Source organism: Prionailurus viverrinus, chromosome E3 (genome assembly GCF_022837055.1).
Source record: "Prionailurus viverrinus isolate Anna chromosome E3, UM_Priviv_1.0, whole genome shotgun sequence".
Classification (NCBI taxonomy): domain Eukaryota; kingdom Metazoa; phylum Chordata; class Mammalia; order Carnivora; family Felidae; genus Prionailurus; species Prionailurus viverrinus.
In genome coordinates this window covers 6,729,735-6,748,304 of record NC_062576.1, presented here as the reverse complement: position 1 = coordinate 6,748,304, position 18,570 = coordinate 6,729,735, and the positions used below count along the sequence as shown (strand labels likewise).

Genomic DNA, 18,570 nt, shown 5'->3' with positions numbered 1-18,570 from the left:
CTCCCCCTGAACTGCTGCTTAAAAACCAATCATGTTCTGCTGTTCAAGAGCTCAAAGACTGGGGATGCCTGTGTGGTTCAGTTGGTTAAGCATCCAACTCTTTAAAAATAAACATGAAAAAAAAAAAAAATTAAAAGCATCTGACTCTTGATTTCGCTTCAGGTCATGATCTCACGGTTTGTAAGATCCAGCCCTATGTTGGGCTCCGTGCTTTCAGAGCAGAGCCTGCTTGAGCTGCTCTCTCTCTCCTCTTTCTGCCTCTTGCTCTCGTGTTCTCTTTCTCTCAAAGTAAATAAACGTAAAAAAAAAAGGTAAGAGTTAAGAGACTGAATATCAAGCCAAACGCCCATCTTTGAATGCCAAATTACGTTTCCATAGAATCTGTCTTAGGAACTTATATAAAAAATTTCATTCTGAAAAACATTTTGACTTGCTTATAATGAAGTTATTTTAAAGGCTTTTAGAGATTATTTTAAAATATTCACATCATTCCAATAAAATGTTGTTCTATAGCCAAGAAACGCCTCTGAACATATAGCTTGTTCAAATGACAATACCTTGCACTACAGTACAGCCCAATTTACCTATATTCGAAACTATTTTTCAATGAATAAAAATGTGAGCAATCTCTGAGACTGAAGGTTACCTAGGAAGGAAAATTTTTCTTATCTATTCATTACAGTGAGTCTTCTAAGTGATTTTTGCCAGGCAACGTTTTGTTAGACTTATTTTTACATGTGCTTGAAAGAAAAATGCAAGTCTTCAATTCCTAACTGAATCGTTGCAAATTTACAGACTTTCTTTTCAAAGAATCAAAATTTCTGAGATTTCACTCAATTACAAAACATTAATATAATCCATTCCTTTCACTGTTTCAGTAGAAAGCAAACAGTAAAGCTAACACAAAGAGTAATGTATACTCTGCTATTTTTAGTGCAAATACAAACACTGCCAGATTCGTACTAAATGACAATTCCATGTTGAAGGCTACTTACCACCCTTTCTGAGTGCATGCCAGATGGAGCAGAGTTGTTTTCTTATTAAAGTGGGAAGGAATAGGTAAAATAAGTTACTTAGCCATAAAATCAATCTCTGTATTTTGAGTGGCTCAGCTATAAGTAATTTACACAAAAAGTTTAACAAGCTGATCACAGTTCCAAGATTCTGGTCAATTTTTACTTCAACAGCTCAAATGAGTAAAATATTATACGAAGACAGAGATTTGGTTAGCAAATAAATTAAAAAAAAAATTCTTAGCATTTATTTTTGAGAGACAGAGCACAAGTGGGGAAGGGGCAGAGAGAGAGACACACACAGAATCAGAAGCAGGCTCCAGACTCCGAGCTGTCAGCACAGAGCCCAACGCAGGGCTTGAACCCAGGAACTATGAGATGATGACGTGAGCTGAAGTTGGATGCTTAACCGACTGAGCCACCCAGGCACTCCGGTTAGCAAATAAATTAAAAAAAAAAAAAAAAAAAAAAAAGAGAGCACTGTCATCTGTAGGAATCATAGATATTTTATATCTAAAAGAATCATTCCTCAGGTCATGGGAATCTCTCAAGTTTATGATTTCCCTGTTAGAGTAAGAAAACAGTTTGGACAGCACAGAATGAGGAGAGCAGCATCTTACAGTACATACTAGTTATGATTTCAGAACATAGGGCCACAGGTCTCTATCAATATGAGAAAGATGTGAGATTTGACCCAATGTGCACACAAGAAGGAAAAATCTTCAGAGGAAGTGGAGATTTTCAGAGGAAAAAAAAAATCTCCAGATGAGGAAACACTGAAGTTATAGGTAAGCCTTCACCCAGGGACTCACGAAGTCACCAAGAACACAGGTGGTGCAAAGGTGTAATTCCACAGACAGAAATAAAAAATACTCAGCTGTTGCTCACCAGTCATTTTCAGACTCAAAGTAACAAACAGAAATGAGTCGTGCTCCACTTCCCACAGCAAATTTGTTCTCTAGCGGGGACCACTTGACAAAAGTTGCTGCACGATTAATTCTCAGGATCACCAGGGTTGGCTTCCAGACACCATCTTTCTGACTCCAGACATAGGCATTGCGGTCTGCCCCGCAAGTGACGATGCGGTCGCTCTTGGGAGCCCAGTCGATACCTGCAAGTGAGGCGTGGTGTCATCTGCTTTGTCTGGCCCATGATAAAAGCCATGAGACAGCCGGGGGGGCACTGCCATGGCAGGGCTACACGGGGGCCTGGTATCTTCCTCCCCAGCCCCGTCCTTCCCCCATCTATGGTCCTGATTGTCACCTCACACTCAAAGGCAAGGTTTCTCTGCAAAGTTCTGAAACTCAGGATCCTCTACAAGGCCAGGGAGAACAGAGCTGTTTCAGAACTGTGGGGGGTAAAAAACTAAGCAGCAGCATTTTTCCACCTGTTCACAGGTGGAAGACCTGAAGATCTTTTTCTTACCTCGTTATTAGATATTTGGTGGGGGGGGGGGGGGGAGGGGTGTTTAAAGTACCATTATTCATTCATTAACAGACCTCACTCCATGACATTAACTGAAAGTCTGCCACATCTAAATAAAACAACATCAGAGCAAATTAAAATAATCTTCAGTAGAGGGAAAATATAAATTGTGATTCATTATACATTCTTCTGAGGGTCACTGTCATTTAAACTAACCTAATTGATACAAGTTCTGGAGAGAGTCCTTGAGTATCTCTGCATCTAAATTAGAAAGAGGTCTACATATGTATCTGAACATAAGGTTTATTTTTCATATCTGACCAAACCTTTACTTAATTGGTGGGTCTGTGAAGGATCCCAAAGTCAAGATCAGTTTGTTATATACCAAGAGTAAAATCTGCTATGACTCAATCATTTTATAGTTACTTGATGAGGTTATTTCCTATAAATATCATTCCACATTGAAGGTATTATTGGAAATGAAGGAAATATTACTAACTAATTATTATAGGTATCTCTCTAAAAATTAATCATTAACATTCTTAACAGGTATATGGAAAAAAGTAAGATGACTACAAATCAAAGTGTCCATTGGTCATAACTCACAGTGATTTCAGTTGTATGAAGAAAGAGTTCATTCATTCATTCACCTATAGGAATAGTCTGCTCAATTATTTGCACCACTGAGGGGAAAAAGATGTGGGGGAGTGTATTCTAAGTGATGTGTATTTTGACTATAAATCTATTTATTATAGGATCGTCTTGCAACCTTATTAGAGTTAAAATTTCATTTTTAATTACAAAGGTAATACTCACATTACTATAAAACAAACACCACAAAGAGACATGCAGGAAGTCAATAAAGCCCATTCTTATGTCTATACACATTTCTCCCCCAAAATGGTATTAATATTATGGCAAACATTTTTTCTGCTTTTTATAAATTAGTACTGGTTTACACATTATTTCAGAACATTGCTCTTATCATAATAATTTCCCAAACATCCCAATGTTGAATGTTTTGTTAGTTTCCAACCATTTATTAACAGATAACACTGGACTAAACATTCAGGAACATACCTTTTTGTTCTGGTTAAAATGATCTATGATAAACTCCTCAAAGTGTGATGCAAAATAGTTATTTTTATGAATGTCTTGCTTACCTTTTTTTTTTTAAACCTTATTTATTTTTGAGAGAGAGGGACAGAGCATGAGTGGGGGAGGGGCAGAGAGATAGGGAGACGGAATCCAAAGCAGGCTTCAGGCTCTGAGCTGACAGCACAAAGCCCGATATGGGGCTCAAACTCATGAACAGCAAGATCATGACTTGAGCTGAAGTGTAACACTTCACTGACTGAGCCACCCAGGCGCCCCGAATGTCTTTTCTAAACTTGATTATAAGCTTCCTGACAACAGGAAGCAAATCTCTGAAACTACTGTGGTGGGCAGACCACAGACCTATGGAAGTCCCCTCCCTCGAGGCGTGCGCAGGACCTGTGACTTGCTTCTAATCAATGGAATGCCACAAAGGTGATACGATGTACATTTGTGGACAAGATTACATAAGGGTGTGGCAGCCCTCATGAATCTTACAGCTGCAAGGACATGAATTCTACCACCAACAATCTAAAGGAGCTTGGAAGTGGATCCTTCCCTGGTCGAGGCTCTGATGAGAACTCATCCTTGGCTGACACCTTGATTACAACCTGTGAGACCCTAAGCAGGGGTCCCAGATAAACCATGCCTAGACTCTTGACCCACGAAAACTATTAGATAACATATGTGTTTTGGTTAAGCTGCTACATTTGTAGTATTTGTTACACAGCAACAGAAAATAAATACGTCCTCTAACATCCATAATACTGCCTTATAGTGAGAAAACTCAGGGATTTTGTGATGATTTGACAATCTAAAATTTCACTCCTTATTCCATGTGATCACCACTCTAATTAAACACATTCATGTTTTATAAGAACTCTTGAGGTGCTTAAGCATGAGGTACTCTAAGAAAAAAAAAAAAAAAAGAATCAACAGGGGCACCTGGGTGGCTCAGTCAGTTAAGCATCTGACTCTTGATTTCAGCTCAGGTCATGATCTCACATTTTGTGAGTTGGAGCCCCAAGTTGGGCTCTGCACTGACAGGGCAAAATCTGCTTGGGATTCTCTCTCTCCCTCTTTTTCTCTGCCCCTCTCTTGCTCCCAAGAACGCATGCACGCACTCTCAAAAATAAACATTAAAAAAGAAAAAACTCAAAGAAACAAATTCTACTACTCTGGTATTGCTTTGATGTTAACCATATTCTTTTTCTCTGTAGTACTGACTGGTCTTTTTCCTTCTAGAAACCTTTAGGAGATTTTTTTTTTTCCTGTAGTTACTATCTTTCTGAGAAACTATGTTTGATCCCTGGTCTCTTGCCACAGAGTTATACTTAGATTTTTCCAACAACAGTTTTTTAAGATCTAAAAAAAGAGGTCATCTGAACATTTGGATGAAAACAGGCCCAAGTTCAAAGGATTCCAAAAGAACCAGGGGAGAAAAAGAAAATAACTAAATATTTCACTTTTTTGGCTATTTCTTTGGCCTTTCACCTTAGCCCTTTCTCACTTAAATGTACTTCCCAATGATCAAATTCCAATTTAAACTATGAATGTTCTTATTTTTAGGCCATAATGCCACTGGCAAAGGGACTTAAAGAAAGAAAAATAGGCCAAACCTAATAGAAATAAGGTCATGGGAAAGCAACAGTAACAAAAATAGAAATTACACATTATGTCTTTTGTGCTGGTTCAGTAGTCCAGTCTGTTGGCCCCTGCTGCTCACTAGCACCATATACAAATCACTTAAAAGCAAGAAGGGTAGGTCACGAGTTTTTGCTGGGAAACGAATATAAAGGGTGCAGAAGGTCAAAACACGCTGTTTCTCTCTGGGGAGAGGGTATCTTCAAGCCAGTCAGCATGTTGGAAGATTAGAGGTAAAATTCCAGGGTCATGATTAGAAAAAAAAAAAAAAAATCATCATCAGTCGCTTTGCTGCCCACTTAAAAAGTAAATGTCATTGAGAGGAGAAGGAAAATCTAAGACTTCAGTGAGAAATTTGTAACTGAAAGGTTATGGAGATTAAGTTTTGGTGTGCTTGACCAAAGTGTTCAAAGCAAGAGGTTGAATCAACTCAGCCAGAAAATAGATAAAGAAAAAATTATAGGAGTAAAGGTCAAGGAACAAGAGTTGTTTCTGAACATAACAGTAAATGAGTATGTTCTTTTAAAAATAGCCAGATATCGGGGTGCCTGGGTGGCTCAGTCGGTTAAGCACCTAACTTCGGCCCAGGTCATGATCTCACAGTTTGTGGGTTTGAGCCCCACATCGGGCTCTGTGCTGACAGGTCGGAGCCTGGAGTCTGCTTCGGATTCTGTGTCTCCCTCTCACTCTGCCCCTCCCTGACTCATGCTCTCTCTCTCAAAAAGAAATCAAAACTGGGGCGCCTGGGTGGCTCAGTTGGTTAAGCGTCCGACTTCGGCTCAGGTCATGATCTCACAGTTCGTGAGTTCGAACCCTGCGTCGGGCTCTGTGCTGACAGCTCAGAGCCTGGAGCCTGCTTCACATTCTGTGTCTCCCTCTCTCTCTTCCCCTTCCCTGCTCATGCTGTGTCTCTCTCTGTCTCAAAAATAAATAAACATTAAAAAAATTTTTTTTAAATAAAAAAAAAATAATAAAACATTAAAAGTATTTAAAAAATAAATAAATAAAAATGGCCAGGTATCACTTCATAACAAAGCAATTCATGCTCTTGAAATATGATATCAAGTGTTGGGTCACTGAATTCTGAAAACCATTATAGAAATTCTCCATTTTTCTCTCTTACTCTTTTTCCTTCCTTATTTGACAGTTCCTTAATGAAACTCTGCACTGCCCTGCTTGCCACCATTAGCCATCTATTCATGAATAGTTTTTGTCAAAGATGAAAACTAACGTACATCCAGGAATCTGCCACAGAGGCAATGCTTTAAGATTCAGTCTTCTACAAACCCACAAGAAAAACATAAAAACTCAACGAAAAAATGGTCAGGAGTAATGGACGGTAAAGTATGAGAAGTAAACCCAGATAGCTAACAAACTTCTGAAAATATGCTCAACTTTCCATCAATCAGGGAAATGTAACTTCTAGAGACACCACCCTTTCACTCATCAGACAGCCTGACCGTATCCAGTATGTGTGGGATGCAGGAGAGTAAGCACTCCTCTATAGGGCTGTGGGGGTGAAGGCACTATGACCAGCCTGGCAAAGGTGAGGATGTACGAGTCTTCAATAAACATTCACGTGTGTACAAAGAGATCTGCACAGGGCTGCTCGATTTAGCACTTTAATATAAGGAAAACTGGAAACAACCTAAATGTCCTTCAGTGGAGAGAAGAGTAAATAAATGAGGTATGAAATGTTAAACAGAGGTTAAAAGGAATAAACTCGATGAACACAGAGATCAGGAACGACGTGAGATGCAAAAGCAAGCTGCAGGAGATGTGCAACATGATGCCATTTGTGTAGCATTGAAAATACTAGCCAATAGTACTAAATTTGTATTGCTTACAAATATGTGTCTATGTATGTAAAAGTATTAAAAATGAACTGGGACAATGTCATACCGAATTACGGACTGCTTCTGGGGAATGGGAATAGGATAGGACTGGCAGATGAAAGGGGACTGTACCATTATCTTGAATGCCACTCCTGATTATTAAACCTTTGTCTCCTCAGTTTTCTGGCCCAGGAAAAAAGAGACATAGTTGTTAATTCTAAGTGGTGGCAATGTGGGTGTTATATTGCTCTTTGTCCTTTTCAGTATTTTGGAAGGTCTTCCTCCCCGCCACAAACAACATACAGAAAGCTTCCGGAAGACACTGTGGCCCCTCAGCATTTGGGGACACAGTGTGGCTTATGTTTTCTGCTGACGGGCCATCTAGTTTTCCTTTCACATTTCATCACCTAATCTAAGCTCTTCAGTCCTCAGAGAAGGATCAGTGTTTTCCCTAACACTAGTAGAGTGCTGTGAACCAGCTGGGCTAAAAGAAGCACTTAAAAACGGATACCATTATTATGATGTTTTGTCAAATTTTCTAAAGAAAATTCCATAAATGTTGCACAGCTTTAAATACTATGGTAGACTTACTTTATCAGGCTCTTCGTTTAAATGGAAAAGCACTAGAGATGCCTGGGTGGCTCAGTTGGTTGAGCGTCTGACTTCGGCTCAGGTCATGATCTCATGGGTTTGTCAGTTCGAGCCCCACGTTGGGCTCTGTGCTGACAGCTTAGAGCCTGGCACCTGCTTCAGATTCTGTGTCTCCCACTCTGCCCCTCCCCAGCTTGCACTCTGTCTCTTGCTCTCTCTCAAAAATTAAATAAACATTAAAAAAAATTTTAAATGGAAAAGCACTCAATTTGCAAGTCTCACACTAAGCTCACAGATGTCTCTCTTACCTGTGATGTGTCCATTGTGCTCCTTGAGTTCATGAGCCTTCACCCACTGGCTCCCGTTCTTCTTATAGATGTGGACTTCGTGATTGTTGGGGCTAAGAGCAATCTCTGGAGGAAAAAAGTCAAGAGTTAACTTGACCAAAAAAAAATTGTGACCGAAACAGAGGTATGTTACACTTGGCTTTTTTTTTTTTTTTTAAAGATTTTTATTTTTTTTAAGTAATCTCTACACCCAACATAGGGCTTGAACTCCCAACTGCAAGATCAAAAGTCACATGATCCACCAACTAAGCCAGCTCTGCTTTGGGTAAGCTCAAGCCCCGCTTTGGGTAAGCCTTGCTTCCGAACCCCCCACCCCACCCTGCCCCCCCCGGGCCCCTCACTCACTTGCACCCTCTCTAAAAAAAAAAAAAAAAAGTTTCCTAATATTCACCCCTGAAAAATTCCTTTTATTACTTTTACCTCTACTTGGATCCCATATTTCAAAATGTTTTGTAGAGGAATGCCTGGGTGGCTCAGTCAGTTAAGCATCTGATTTCAGCTCAGGTCATGATCTCACGGTGACTTCGAGCCCCCCCCCCCCCGGCTCTGTGCTGACAGCTCGGAGCCTGGAGCCTGCTTCACATTCTGTGTCTCCCTCTCTCTCTGCCCCTCCCCTACTCATGTTCTCTCCCTCAAAAATAAATAATGTTCTCTCCCTCAAAAATAAAAAAAATGTTTTGTAGAAAAACTAAATTTAAAAATTCATTTTATCAGAGATATCTACAACTGTTAAGTAAAGATTCTAACCAGTAAGAACAATGTTATCGTACTTGGCTGATATAATATTAGCCCACAGTAAAGATATTTGACATTTTAGTTCGCTTGTCCACCATTATTAGCAATAAATATTTACTTTGTTAGAATTTCCAAAACACTGAAAATGGTTCCTAGGTTCTTACTGCTATCATGAACCCAGGTTGGAAACATCAGTTTATCAAAAAAACTTGACTCTGCTCATAAAATACATCAAAGCTTTCCTTTACAATAAAGCCAATATGAATCACAAAATAAAATTCTATTTTCAAGAGAAATCTCTTGGACCAATTTGAAATATAAAGAATGTAATATTTATGACAGATTACTTTTGAACTTATATTGATTTTTTCCCCCTTTCTAGTTCATTCATTAAAAAAAAAACCCAAAACACGAATTTCTCAAAATTAAAATTAGGATCTATAACTCAAACTTTAGATCAATTATTTACTAGTTCCCGCTTCTATTATATTACCTTTCCTTCCCTCCTTAGGAAAGGTGTATCTGTTTTACAGATGAAACTGTGGAACCAGATAAATACCTAGCTCTAAAATCCTAAGACTTCAAGTACTTCTAGAAACCAATTATACATATTTCTCTAAATTTCTAAGATGCTCACAGGGATTTCAAAAGTCAAATCTAAATCTGAAAAACATTACAAATTTAAAACTACAATAAGAAAAGTTTGACTTTAAGTTTATCAAGTAGTTTAAATAAGGACAATCATAACTTTCTTTTTTTAAAATGTTCATTTTGAGAGAGAGAGGGAGGGAGAGAGAGAACGAGTGGGGTAGGGGCAGAGACAGAGGCGGAGGAGAAAGAATTACAAGCAGGCTCTGCATTGTCAGCACAGAGCCCAATGTGGGGCTTGAACTCGACCTGAGCTAAAATCAAGAGTTGGATGCTTAACCGACTGAGCCACCCAGGTGCCTTGAGGACAATCATAAGTTTCTATTAAAAATAACTGGAGGGGCACCTGGGTGGCTCAGTTGGTTAAATGTCTTGACTTCAGCTCAGGTCATGATCTCACAGTTCATGGGTTCGAGCCCAGCATTGGGCTCTGCCCTGGCAGTGCAGAGCCTGCCTGGGATTCTCACTCCTTCCTCTGTCTCTGCCCCTCCCCAACTTGTGCTTTCTCTCTCTCAAAAATAAATAAACTTTAAAAAAAACTCTTTAAAAAAAAATAAAAGTAACTGGAAAGACTCCAAAAACCCATTTTTACATGGGAAAGGGGAGACAAAAGACACAGGAAACTCAGCTATAAAGATCTGTGAGATGATCACAAACCAGAAGCTCTAGATTCACCATCGTATCATGTTACAGACTGAATTAAAAAAAATTTTTTTAATTTTTTTCTTAATGTTTATTTATTTTGAGTGATTGAAAGTAGTCCCTATCAAAATCTCAGCTGCCTTCTTTACAGAAATTAATAAGCTGATCCTCAAATTCATACAGAAATGCATGGGACTAGAAGAGCGAAAAGAATCTTGAGAAAGAAGTACAAAGTTGGAACTCACACTTACCAATTTCCAAACTTACTATAAAGCTACAGTAATCAAGACAGTGTCCTTGACATTAGGATAAACATAAAGATCAATGAAACAGAACTGAGAGCCCAATAAACCTTCACATTTACAGTCAACTGATTATCGACAAAGGTACCAAGACAAATCAGCAGGGAGAGAACAGTCTTCAACAAATGGCGTTGGGACAACTGGATATCCACAGGCAAAAGATGAAGTTGGGCCCCTATTTCATGCCTTATACAAAAATTAGCTCGAAATGAATGCAAGATGTAAATATAAGAACTAAAGCTATGACTCTAAAAAGGAAACATACATTTTTGTGACTTCGAATTAACTGGTTTCTTAAATACAACAGCAAATGCATACGCAACAAAAGAAAAATGAGATAATTTGGACTTTTTCAGAATTAAAAACTTTGGTGCTTCAAAGGAATCAGGAAAGAGAAAAGACAACCCACAGAATGGGAGATATTTGTAAAGTATCTCATATGGGAGTTGTATCAAGAGTATACAAAGAACTCTTACAACTCAATAATAAAAAGGCCAATAACCCAATTTGAAAAACAGTCAAAGGATCTGAACATTTCTCCAAAGAAAATACATAAATAGCCAATAGCATGTGAAAAGATGCTCAACATCATTGGTCACCAGGGAAATGCAAATCTAAACTACAGTAAGATACTACTTTATATCTACTAGGATATAGTGGGAACAGGGCCATAATGAAAAAGACAAGACAATAACAAGTGTTGACAAGGATGCAGAGAAACTGGAACCTTCATCTACTAGTGAGAATGTAAAATGGTGTGGCCACTTTGGAAAATAGTCTGGCAACTTCCCAAAATGCTCAACACAGTTACCATATACGACCCAGAAATTCAGCTCCTAGGTATACCCTCAAGGGAATTGAAAACATAAGTCCACAGGGGCACCTGGGTGGCTCGGTTGGCTGAGTGTCCAACTTTGGCTCAGGTCATGATCTCGCAGTTTGTGGGGTCGAGCCCTACATCAGGCTCTGTGCTGTCAGCTCAGAGCCTGGAGCCTGCTTCAGATTCTGTGTCTCCCTCTCTCTCTGACCCTCCCCCATTCACTGTTTCTCTCAAAAATGAAAACATTAAAGTTTTAAAGAAAACATGTCCACATAAAAACTGGTAAGTGAATGTTCATAGCAGCATTATTCAAATAGCAAAAAAGTGGAAACAACTAAAATGTCCACCAACTGATGAATAAACTATAGATCTATACAATATTATTCAGCCATAAAAAGGAATGAAGTACTCCTACTTGGTACAACATGGATAAACCTTGAAAACATTATGGTCAGTGAAAGAAGCTACATGCAAAAAGCCTCATATTATAGGATTCCACCCATACAAAACGTCCAGAATATGCAAATCTATGGAGACAGAGTGGATCAGTAGTTGTTAAGACTGTAAGTTTTGAGGAGAACTGGGAGTAACTGTTAATGGGTATAGAGTTTCTCTTTGGAGTGATAGAAAATACTGTGAAACTAGATAGTGGTATTATTGCATAACTCTATGAATACAGTACTAAAAACCACTCACCTGATCCCTTAAAAAGGGTGAATTTTATGAATATGAATTATATTTCAATAAAGCTTTATTTAAAAAAGGGTAGCTACAGAATATAACTTAATTTAAAAATAGCTCATGAAGGGGTGCCTGGGTGGCACAGTTGATTAAGCACCCAACTCTTGATCTCGACTCAGGTCATGATCTCACAATTTGTGGGTTCAAGCCCCACATCAGGCTCTGTGCTGATGGTGCAGGGCCTGCTTGGGATTTTGTCTCCCTCTCTCTCTGCCCCTCCTTGGCTTGTGTGTGTGCACGCTCTCTCTCTCTCAAAATAAATAAATAAATTTAAAAAAATTTCATGGGCACACTACTATACTTCTGTCTCTGTTTTTAGGGTTTTTTTTTGTTTTTTTTTTTTTGCCTCTTTCATACTGTCACTTCGCTTGCTGTAGTGTCCCTACTTCTAAGACGGTTCTCCATCCCTTTCTAGTTGGTTACACCTAGAAAACTAGAAACTCAAGTTTATTACAAATAATACGGTAAATACTAGCTAATACCACTCTTAGTACATCAGGAGTAAACTATGTTTCTGTAATAGCTTTTATTTAGGTCCTAGTATTTGGACTAAATATTGGATGAGTGTGGTGATATTATACAACCATTCCAGACACTGGGTTCTTAGGGCCTCAGATACAAACCATCCTCCAGCTGGTACTGGACAAGGAGCCAGAAGGCTTGGATGCTAGCAATGGCTCTGACATTAACCGCTGGAAAGTCCTTCCAACACTCTGGACCTCAGTTTCTCTCCATATAAACCAAATGACTGATCTAGTTTCCTTCTGAATCCATGCCCTTTTCACATGTGACACTGAAATATGTGATCCCTAAAAAAGTGCCTACATATAAAAATATTAAAGGCACCAAAATAAAGGAGTAAAGTTAATAGCATACTTACGGGTACGATCCCTATTCCAGGCATGGCAGGTGATTGGCTCTAGCAAAAACTGATGCAGGGACATTATTCTTAGTGTTTTCAAAGGATAGGAAGCTGTAATAAGCAACAGAAAAAAGCATTTAAAATGGCAGGCAATACATATTTCAGTTGTCGGGGGATCCCAAAATATTTGAGGATAAATAAAACATTATTGTCCCATTAGAAAAGAAGCAATCTCAATATCAAAACTTAATCATTTAAATACAACAAATCCTGTAACCACCAATGTATACTTTATTCTGTCAAGGGTCATCAAGGGACCCTAAAACCACGAGTTAAAAATTGTTGGGGAACAGGATATTCACACAGTCTCAAATTATCATCCCACAGAATACTTACTAATCTTTAAGAGAAAAACATGCCTTAACAATAAAAAAAATCTGGTAATTGGGGCACCTGGGTGGCTCAGTCGGTTAAGCGTCCGACTTCCGCTCAGGTCACAATCTCACAGTTCCCGAGTTTGAGCCCCACATCAGGCTCTGTGCTGACAGCTTAGAGCCTGGAGCCTGCTTCAAATTTTGTCTCCCTCTCAATCTGCTCTTCCCCCGTTCATGCTCTGTGTCTCTCTCCTTCAAAAATAAATAAAAACATGAAAAAAAATTTTTAAAAAATCTGCCAATCACTATCTTAACCAAGGGATCAAATGCAGTATCATAAAGAGTGGAACAATCTCACGTGATGGGCTTCCTGAAGGGAGGTGACGTGAAGTGCACATCACCACTTACAAATAGTGACCATTTAATTTATCATCTAGATCAGAATACTTTCAAGAAAGCAAAAGTAAAAAGGGGTATTATTTATTAGTGCTGTGACAATAGGTCACAGGACTACCCTGGGGAAACCTGCTAATATGGCCAAGCCTACCTATCAAGTATTTATGCCAAATATATTTACTCTAAATCAAATCAAGATCCAGACCTACTTTCCAGTTTACAGGAAATAAAGGGGAGTGGAATTAGTTAAGTAGCACAAAGGGAGAATAAACAGTTCAAACCAGAATATGTGCCATCCTAGAAAACAACTGGCCTGGACTATTCATAAAAGGCAATGGGTGTGAGGCAGGCTGTTCTGGATTAAAAGAGCTATGAAAATCAAACGCGACAAATGAAACTTGATTATAATCTACAAACATATTTAAGTTTATTTATTTATTTTGAGAGAGACAAAGAACCGTGGGGGGAAGGCGCAGAGAGAGAGGGAGACAGTGAATCCCAAGCAGGAGCCCTCCGCACTGTCAGCAGGAGCTCCACGCAGTGCTAGAACTCACGAACCACGAGATCATGACCTGAGCCAAAATCAAGAGTCGTCACTTAACCGACTGAGCCACTCAGGTGCCCCGACTGTAATCTATATTTTTAAAACAGCCATAAAAGACATATTTAGTCCAATAAGGAAAACATGAATATTATTCTATGTTACATAACAAAATGCAGTTATTTCCAATTTCTTAACTATGATAACTGCCATTAGGAGCATGTCCCAACTCTTAGGAGATAAAGAATGAAGTATTTGGGGATGAAGTGTCACAATGTCTTCTGTGATTTACTTTCAATGGCTCAGGGCAACAAGTAGATATATAAAGAGCAAACGTGGCAAAATGTTAACAACTGGTGAATCTACACAAAGGGTGTATTACACAGGTATTTGTCACACTGCTTTTTTACTGAAAATGAAAAGCAGGAATCTGTGTGACACATCATTAAGTTAAAAATCAAATAAAATTCTCTACTTCATAGACACCCAAATCTAGATCCACCAAAGAGGCAACCATTATCTGAAAGAGGAGAATTTTTTTTTAAAGCAGCCAGATCCTTCTCTCCTTTATCACTTCTAAGAAGCACTCACACAACACTCTCAAGTTTCAATACACTTCTGTACAAGTCTGATCACCTAGGGTGGAGGCTAAAATGTAAGAATTCTGATGCAAATAGGAAATGAATGGAAAGGAAAGCAGGTTAGGAAGTGAACAATGAAAGTTCAGCAGACAAAGCAAAAATCAATCTCAGTGGAAAGCAGAAAAAATGTCTGTTAATTGTTGTAAAGGAATCCAAAGGTCAAAAACAGATTAAACACACCCTTAAATAAAACATCTGATATCTTGAACTGGCAGAGAAATGTCAGTGTTTCACATTCTATTCTAAAGTGAAGATATTTAGGTCACTGACTTTACTCTTACATGTCCTAGAAAGCAAACTGCAAATCACAAATAAAGAAAAAGCCTTTAACTGGAAATTAAAAAAAAAATGTTTTAGATGAATTCATATGAGGCTGCTTAATGTGTTTTTTAAAACATAAACTTCCAGATGCTCACCGCATGATTCTCTCTCTCTATTCTGGTATCAGATGCTTACCCATCACCACAGGTTTAACTCATAGTTACTCACAATAACATATCATGTCACAAATATCTCCTTAATTAAAAACAATTTAGTTCAAAGGGCATATTTTATAGGCTTATTTGTTAAACAAAACTGGCCTACAAATAATAATTCAATGTGAATATCTACATGCATTAAAAGCACATATTTCATGTATAGTTAAAAAAAGAACAGCTGCAAAGACTTTCTCATTCTTCAACTCACCCAACGTGGGGCTCGAACTTAAAACCCCGAGATCAAGCGTTGCATGCTGCACTGACTGAGCCAGCCAGGTGTCCCTCAACTCAGTTTTTTAAGCAAAGTAGCAAAAAGAGGTAAACATTTACATAACAACATAATTACTTCTAAAATCACATTTCTAAATTTGTCATATCATTCAAGTTCCATATTTGGACATACTTCAGTTATAATCATGTGGGTAATTTAAGTCTGTAGGGTAAGACAATACTCTTGTTACATTTATAAGACACCCAGTAAACAGTCTGTATTCATCAAAATTAGTGAATGCAGGAGAATAACAGCTTACATTTTGTTTTTTTGTTTTAAAAAAAAAAATTTTTTTTAACATTTATTTATTTTTGAGACAGAGAGAGACACAGCATGAGCAGGGGAGGGTCAGAGAAAGAGGGAGACACAGAATCCGAAACAGGCTCCAGGCTCTGAGCTGTCAGCCCAAAGCCCGATGCGGGGCTCGAACTCACGGACCACGAGACCATGACCTGAGCCGACGTCGGACGCCCAACCGACTGAGCCACGCAGGCGCCCCAATAGCTTGAATTTTGTACCAAGATAAAGATACCTTCTGTCATAGGCTGATGATTCTAATTCTAAACTGTTATTAATATTTAAGTGAGATCTGAAAACCTAAGAACAAAAAAAGGTGGTGATGTTAAATTTAACATGCTTCTATTGAAAATCTTTTATTATACAGCACTGAGGGAAACAACGATTTATAACAATTCATAGCATAATTCCAGGCACTCCCCTACAACACACCTCCTTTCTTCACCTATCGCTTTGAGTACAAAGTCATCCTAATGTTTGGTTGCCAGGTCCAAGGCGACCCGGGTTTGAACCTGGGCTTGGGCACATACTAGCTATGAGACCGTGGGCAGGTCACTTTAACATCCCTAAATCTAAATTTTTCTTCATATGTAAAATTGACGTTATCACTGACATCCCAAGGCTGTTGGTATGAGGATTAAATGAGATAACATATGAAAACGTGTAGTAAAAAGCCTAGCCCAAAATAGATGCTCACTAAGTTAGCTCTCTCCACCTCGAGAAGTACACACTGGTTAGTATCCTCTGAACTTGGAAATGTCTATACATTTTGAATTCTTGGCCCGGAAGCCTGAAAGTACTTATACAGTGAAAATTTCAGTTGCCGGTTTAGAGTCAAGTTTTTAACACTGTGATTCATCCAGTTTCTAATTGCTCTCATTACCCAACCCAGCGATACCAGGTACTCCACAAAGATCACCACACCCTCCACAAGGTTCAGAGATGAGGTTTCAATGCCAGGCACCAGCCTCACCAGCCGATCATTTTAAACCTCCCCATGGAGAATTTGTTTCAGCACAGGATTCTAGATCCAAATACTGCCACTCTTCCTCCAAGCAAGTGTTTTATTTTTCCAAGATACTCCCCTCCTTGCATTATAATAAGTAGATGAATTAACCTTGGAAGCTCTCTGAATACTCTGTAGTAGGAAGCAGCCAGTTACACCCACCCCCTAGCACGGTAAAAACACCTTCCAGACTGATAGCCTCTCCTTTTTTGTTAGATACCTGAAAACCCAGGACCCACCAGAAACCAAAAGGTGAGATGAAACTGATTGAAAAAGGGGAGGGGGGGGGAGTGGAACTAGGATAACGTAGTTAATTTAGACAATGCATCGAAGCAGATGAAAGTAGGTTAGCATCTCCTTCACGTTCTAAAGCTGCAGTATGACAACAGACAGCTTTATAATCAAGGATTCTAAGCCACAATTTATTACCATGCCTACCATGTTCCCAGCAGTGTAATAAGTACACGGACAGGGCCAGAAACATAAATAAATCTGACACTTTTCTGGTCCTCAAGTCTGCGGGGAGAGGAGGGTAGCAAAGGAAGGGAAGATAGGTATGCACAGAATGCCCAGGACAGTCGCAATAGCTAATATTTACTGAGCGCCTACACTCTGGGCCAGGAACTAGTCTAGGCAATTAATGCAAATAAAGTTACTCGATCTTGAAAGAAAACTCTAAGAACCTTCCTACTGTAGGTGAGGAAACGCGGACTCAAAGAAGCAATCTTCCCAGGGTCCCCCAACGAAAAGGGGTGGTGCCGGGATCGGAATTTTGGTATAAAAGGTTCCACGGAGCCAGCGGGAGGAGCGCGTCTGCACTACTGACTTAAGATGAGGCACTCGGGCGGGGGAATCTTAAAAGACTCGGGGGCAGGTCTTTTTCTCGAGTTCGGGAGGGCCCCCCGAACTGAAAGATTGACGGCGGCCCTAGAACGGAGCCGAACATTCCAGGGTCGCTCACCGCGTGGTGCAGTACCTATTCTAGACGCTAAAGAAAGGAATGGTCCGTCGTGACGTTCGACTAGGGGAGGATGATTTCATTTACTACAATTTTACAGATTGTGATAAATGCCCATAATAGGGGTGCAAATAGGGTTACGGAAGCACAGGAGAAGGAGCCGCTAATTCTGGCCCTGGAAGAGGTCTGGAGCTGGAGAACCTAGAGAGAAGCCAAGGGTGGAGACCCCACGGGTTCGGCCGGCCTCACCGAGAACCGGGATCCCCCGCCCCCTCCGGAGGCCGGGCCAGGAGACCCGGCCCGCCCCTCAGCCTCTGGGCCCCGCGGCCTAAGCCCCCGCCTCACCGCCCCCGCGGGTTCAAGAACGTCTGGGGAGAGGCCGGGCCACTGGAGGCCAACAGGGCCAGAAGCTCGCCCTGCTGTCCCTTACCTGGGATCGGGGCAGTCCGGACCGGCTCGGAGCGGAGAATTCGCGGACTCTGGTCAGTCGACGCGAACAGGCTCCGGCGGGCGCGGGCGGAGGACCGGGGCCCAGAGGGAGCGGCTGACAGATCCCGGAAATGGCCACGGCGCCTGCGCGGCGCGTCCGCCAGGCAGTCTGCGCACGCGCGCAGCTTGGGCGCGCGCGGCCAGAGTCCAGAGCGGGTGAGACGGGGGAGGGTCTGGCGTATGAGCGGGGCTCCTGCGGCCCTTTGCCAGTGGCGTCACACAGAGGCTTCAAGGTGGTGGCGAAGCAGCATGGAGGTCTTATTTCTTTTTTCAGAAAGTTTCCTCGGACTCGCGGACCGAACCGTGGAGCGTTGGCGCTTTCACAAGTGGTTTTGTCAGGAGATGAATTAGTGAGAACTGAGGCCTTTTCGAGCCACATGGACCCGACGAACGACTAGTCTTTAACCTTCAGAGGGAA

The 18,570-nt window shown here is 40.3% G+C and overlaps 1 protein-coding gene across 1 annotated transcript in view; it reads right to left on the bottom strand.

The window, feature by feature from the left end:
* ARPC1A (actin related protein 2/3 complex subunit 1A) overlaps positions 1–18,229 on the bottom strand; it is a 28,941-nt gene extending 10,712 nt beyond the window's left edge. Inside the window, exons 1-4 of the mRNA XM_047838814.1 lie at positions 18,094–18,229; positions 12,719–12,811; positions 7,912–8,016; positions 1,902–2,124 (exon numbers count right to left, since the gene is read on the bottom strand). Coding sequence (XP_047694770.1) covers positions 1,902–2,124; positions 7,912–8,016; positions 12,719–12,782 — 392 coding nt within the window. The 5' untranslated portion in view covers positions 12,783–12,811; positions 18,094–18,229. The remainder of the gene's footprint in view (positions 1–1,901; positions 2,125–7,911; positions 8,017–12,718; positions 12,812–18,093) is intronic.
* Positions 18,230–18,570: the final 341 nt, after the last annotated feature.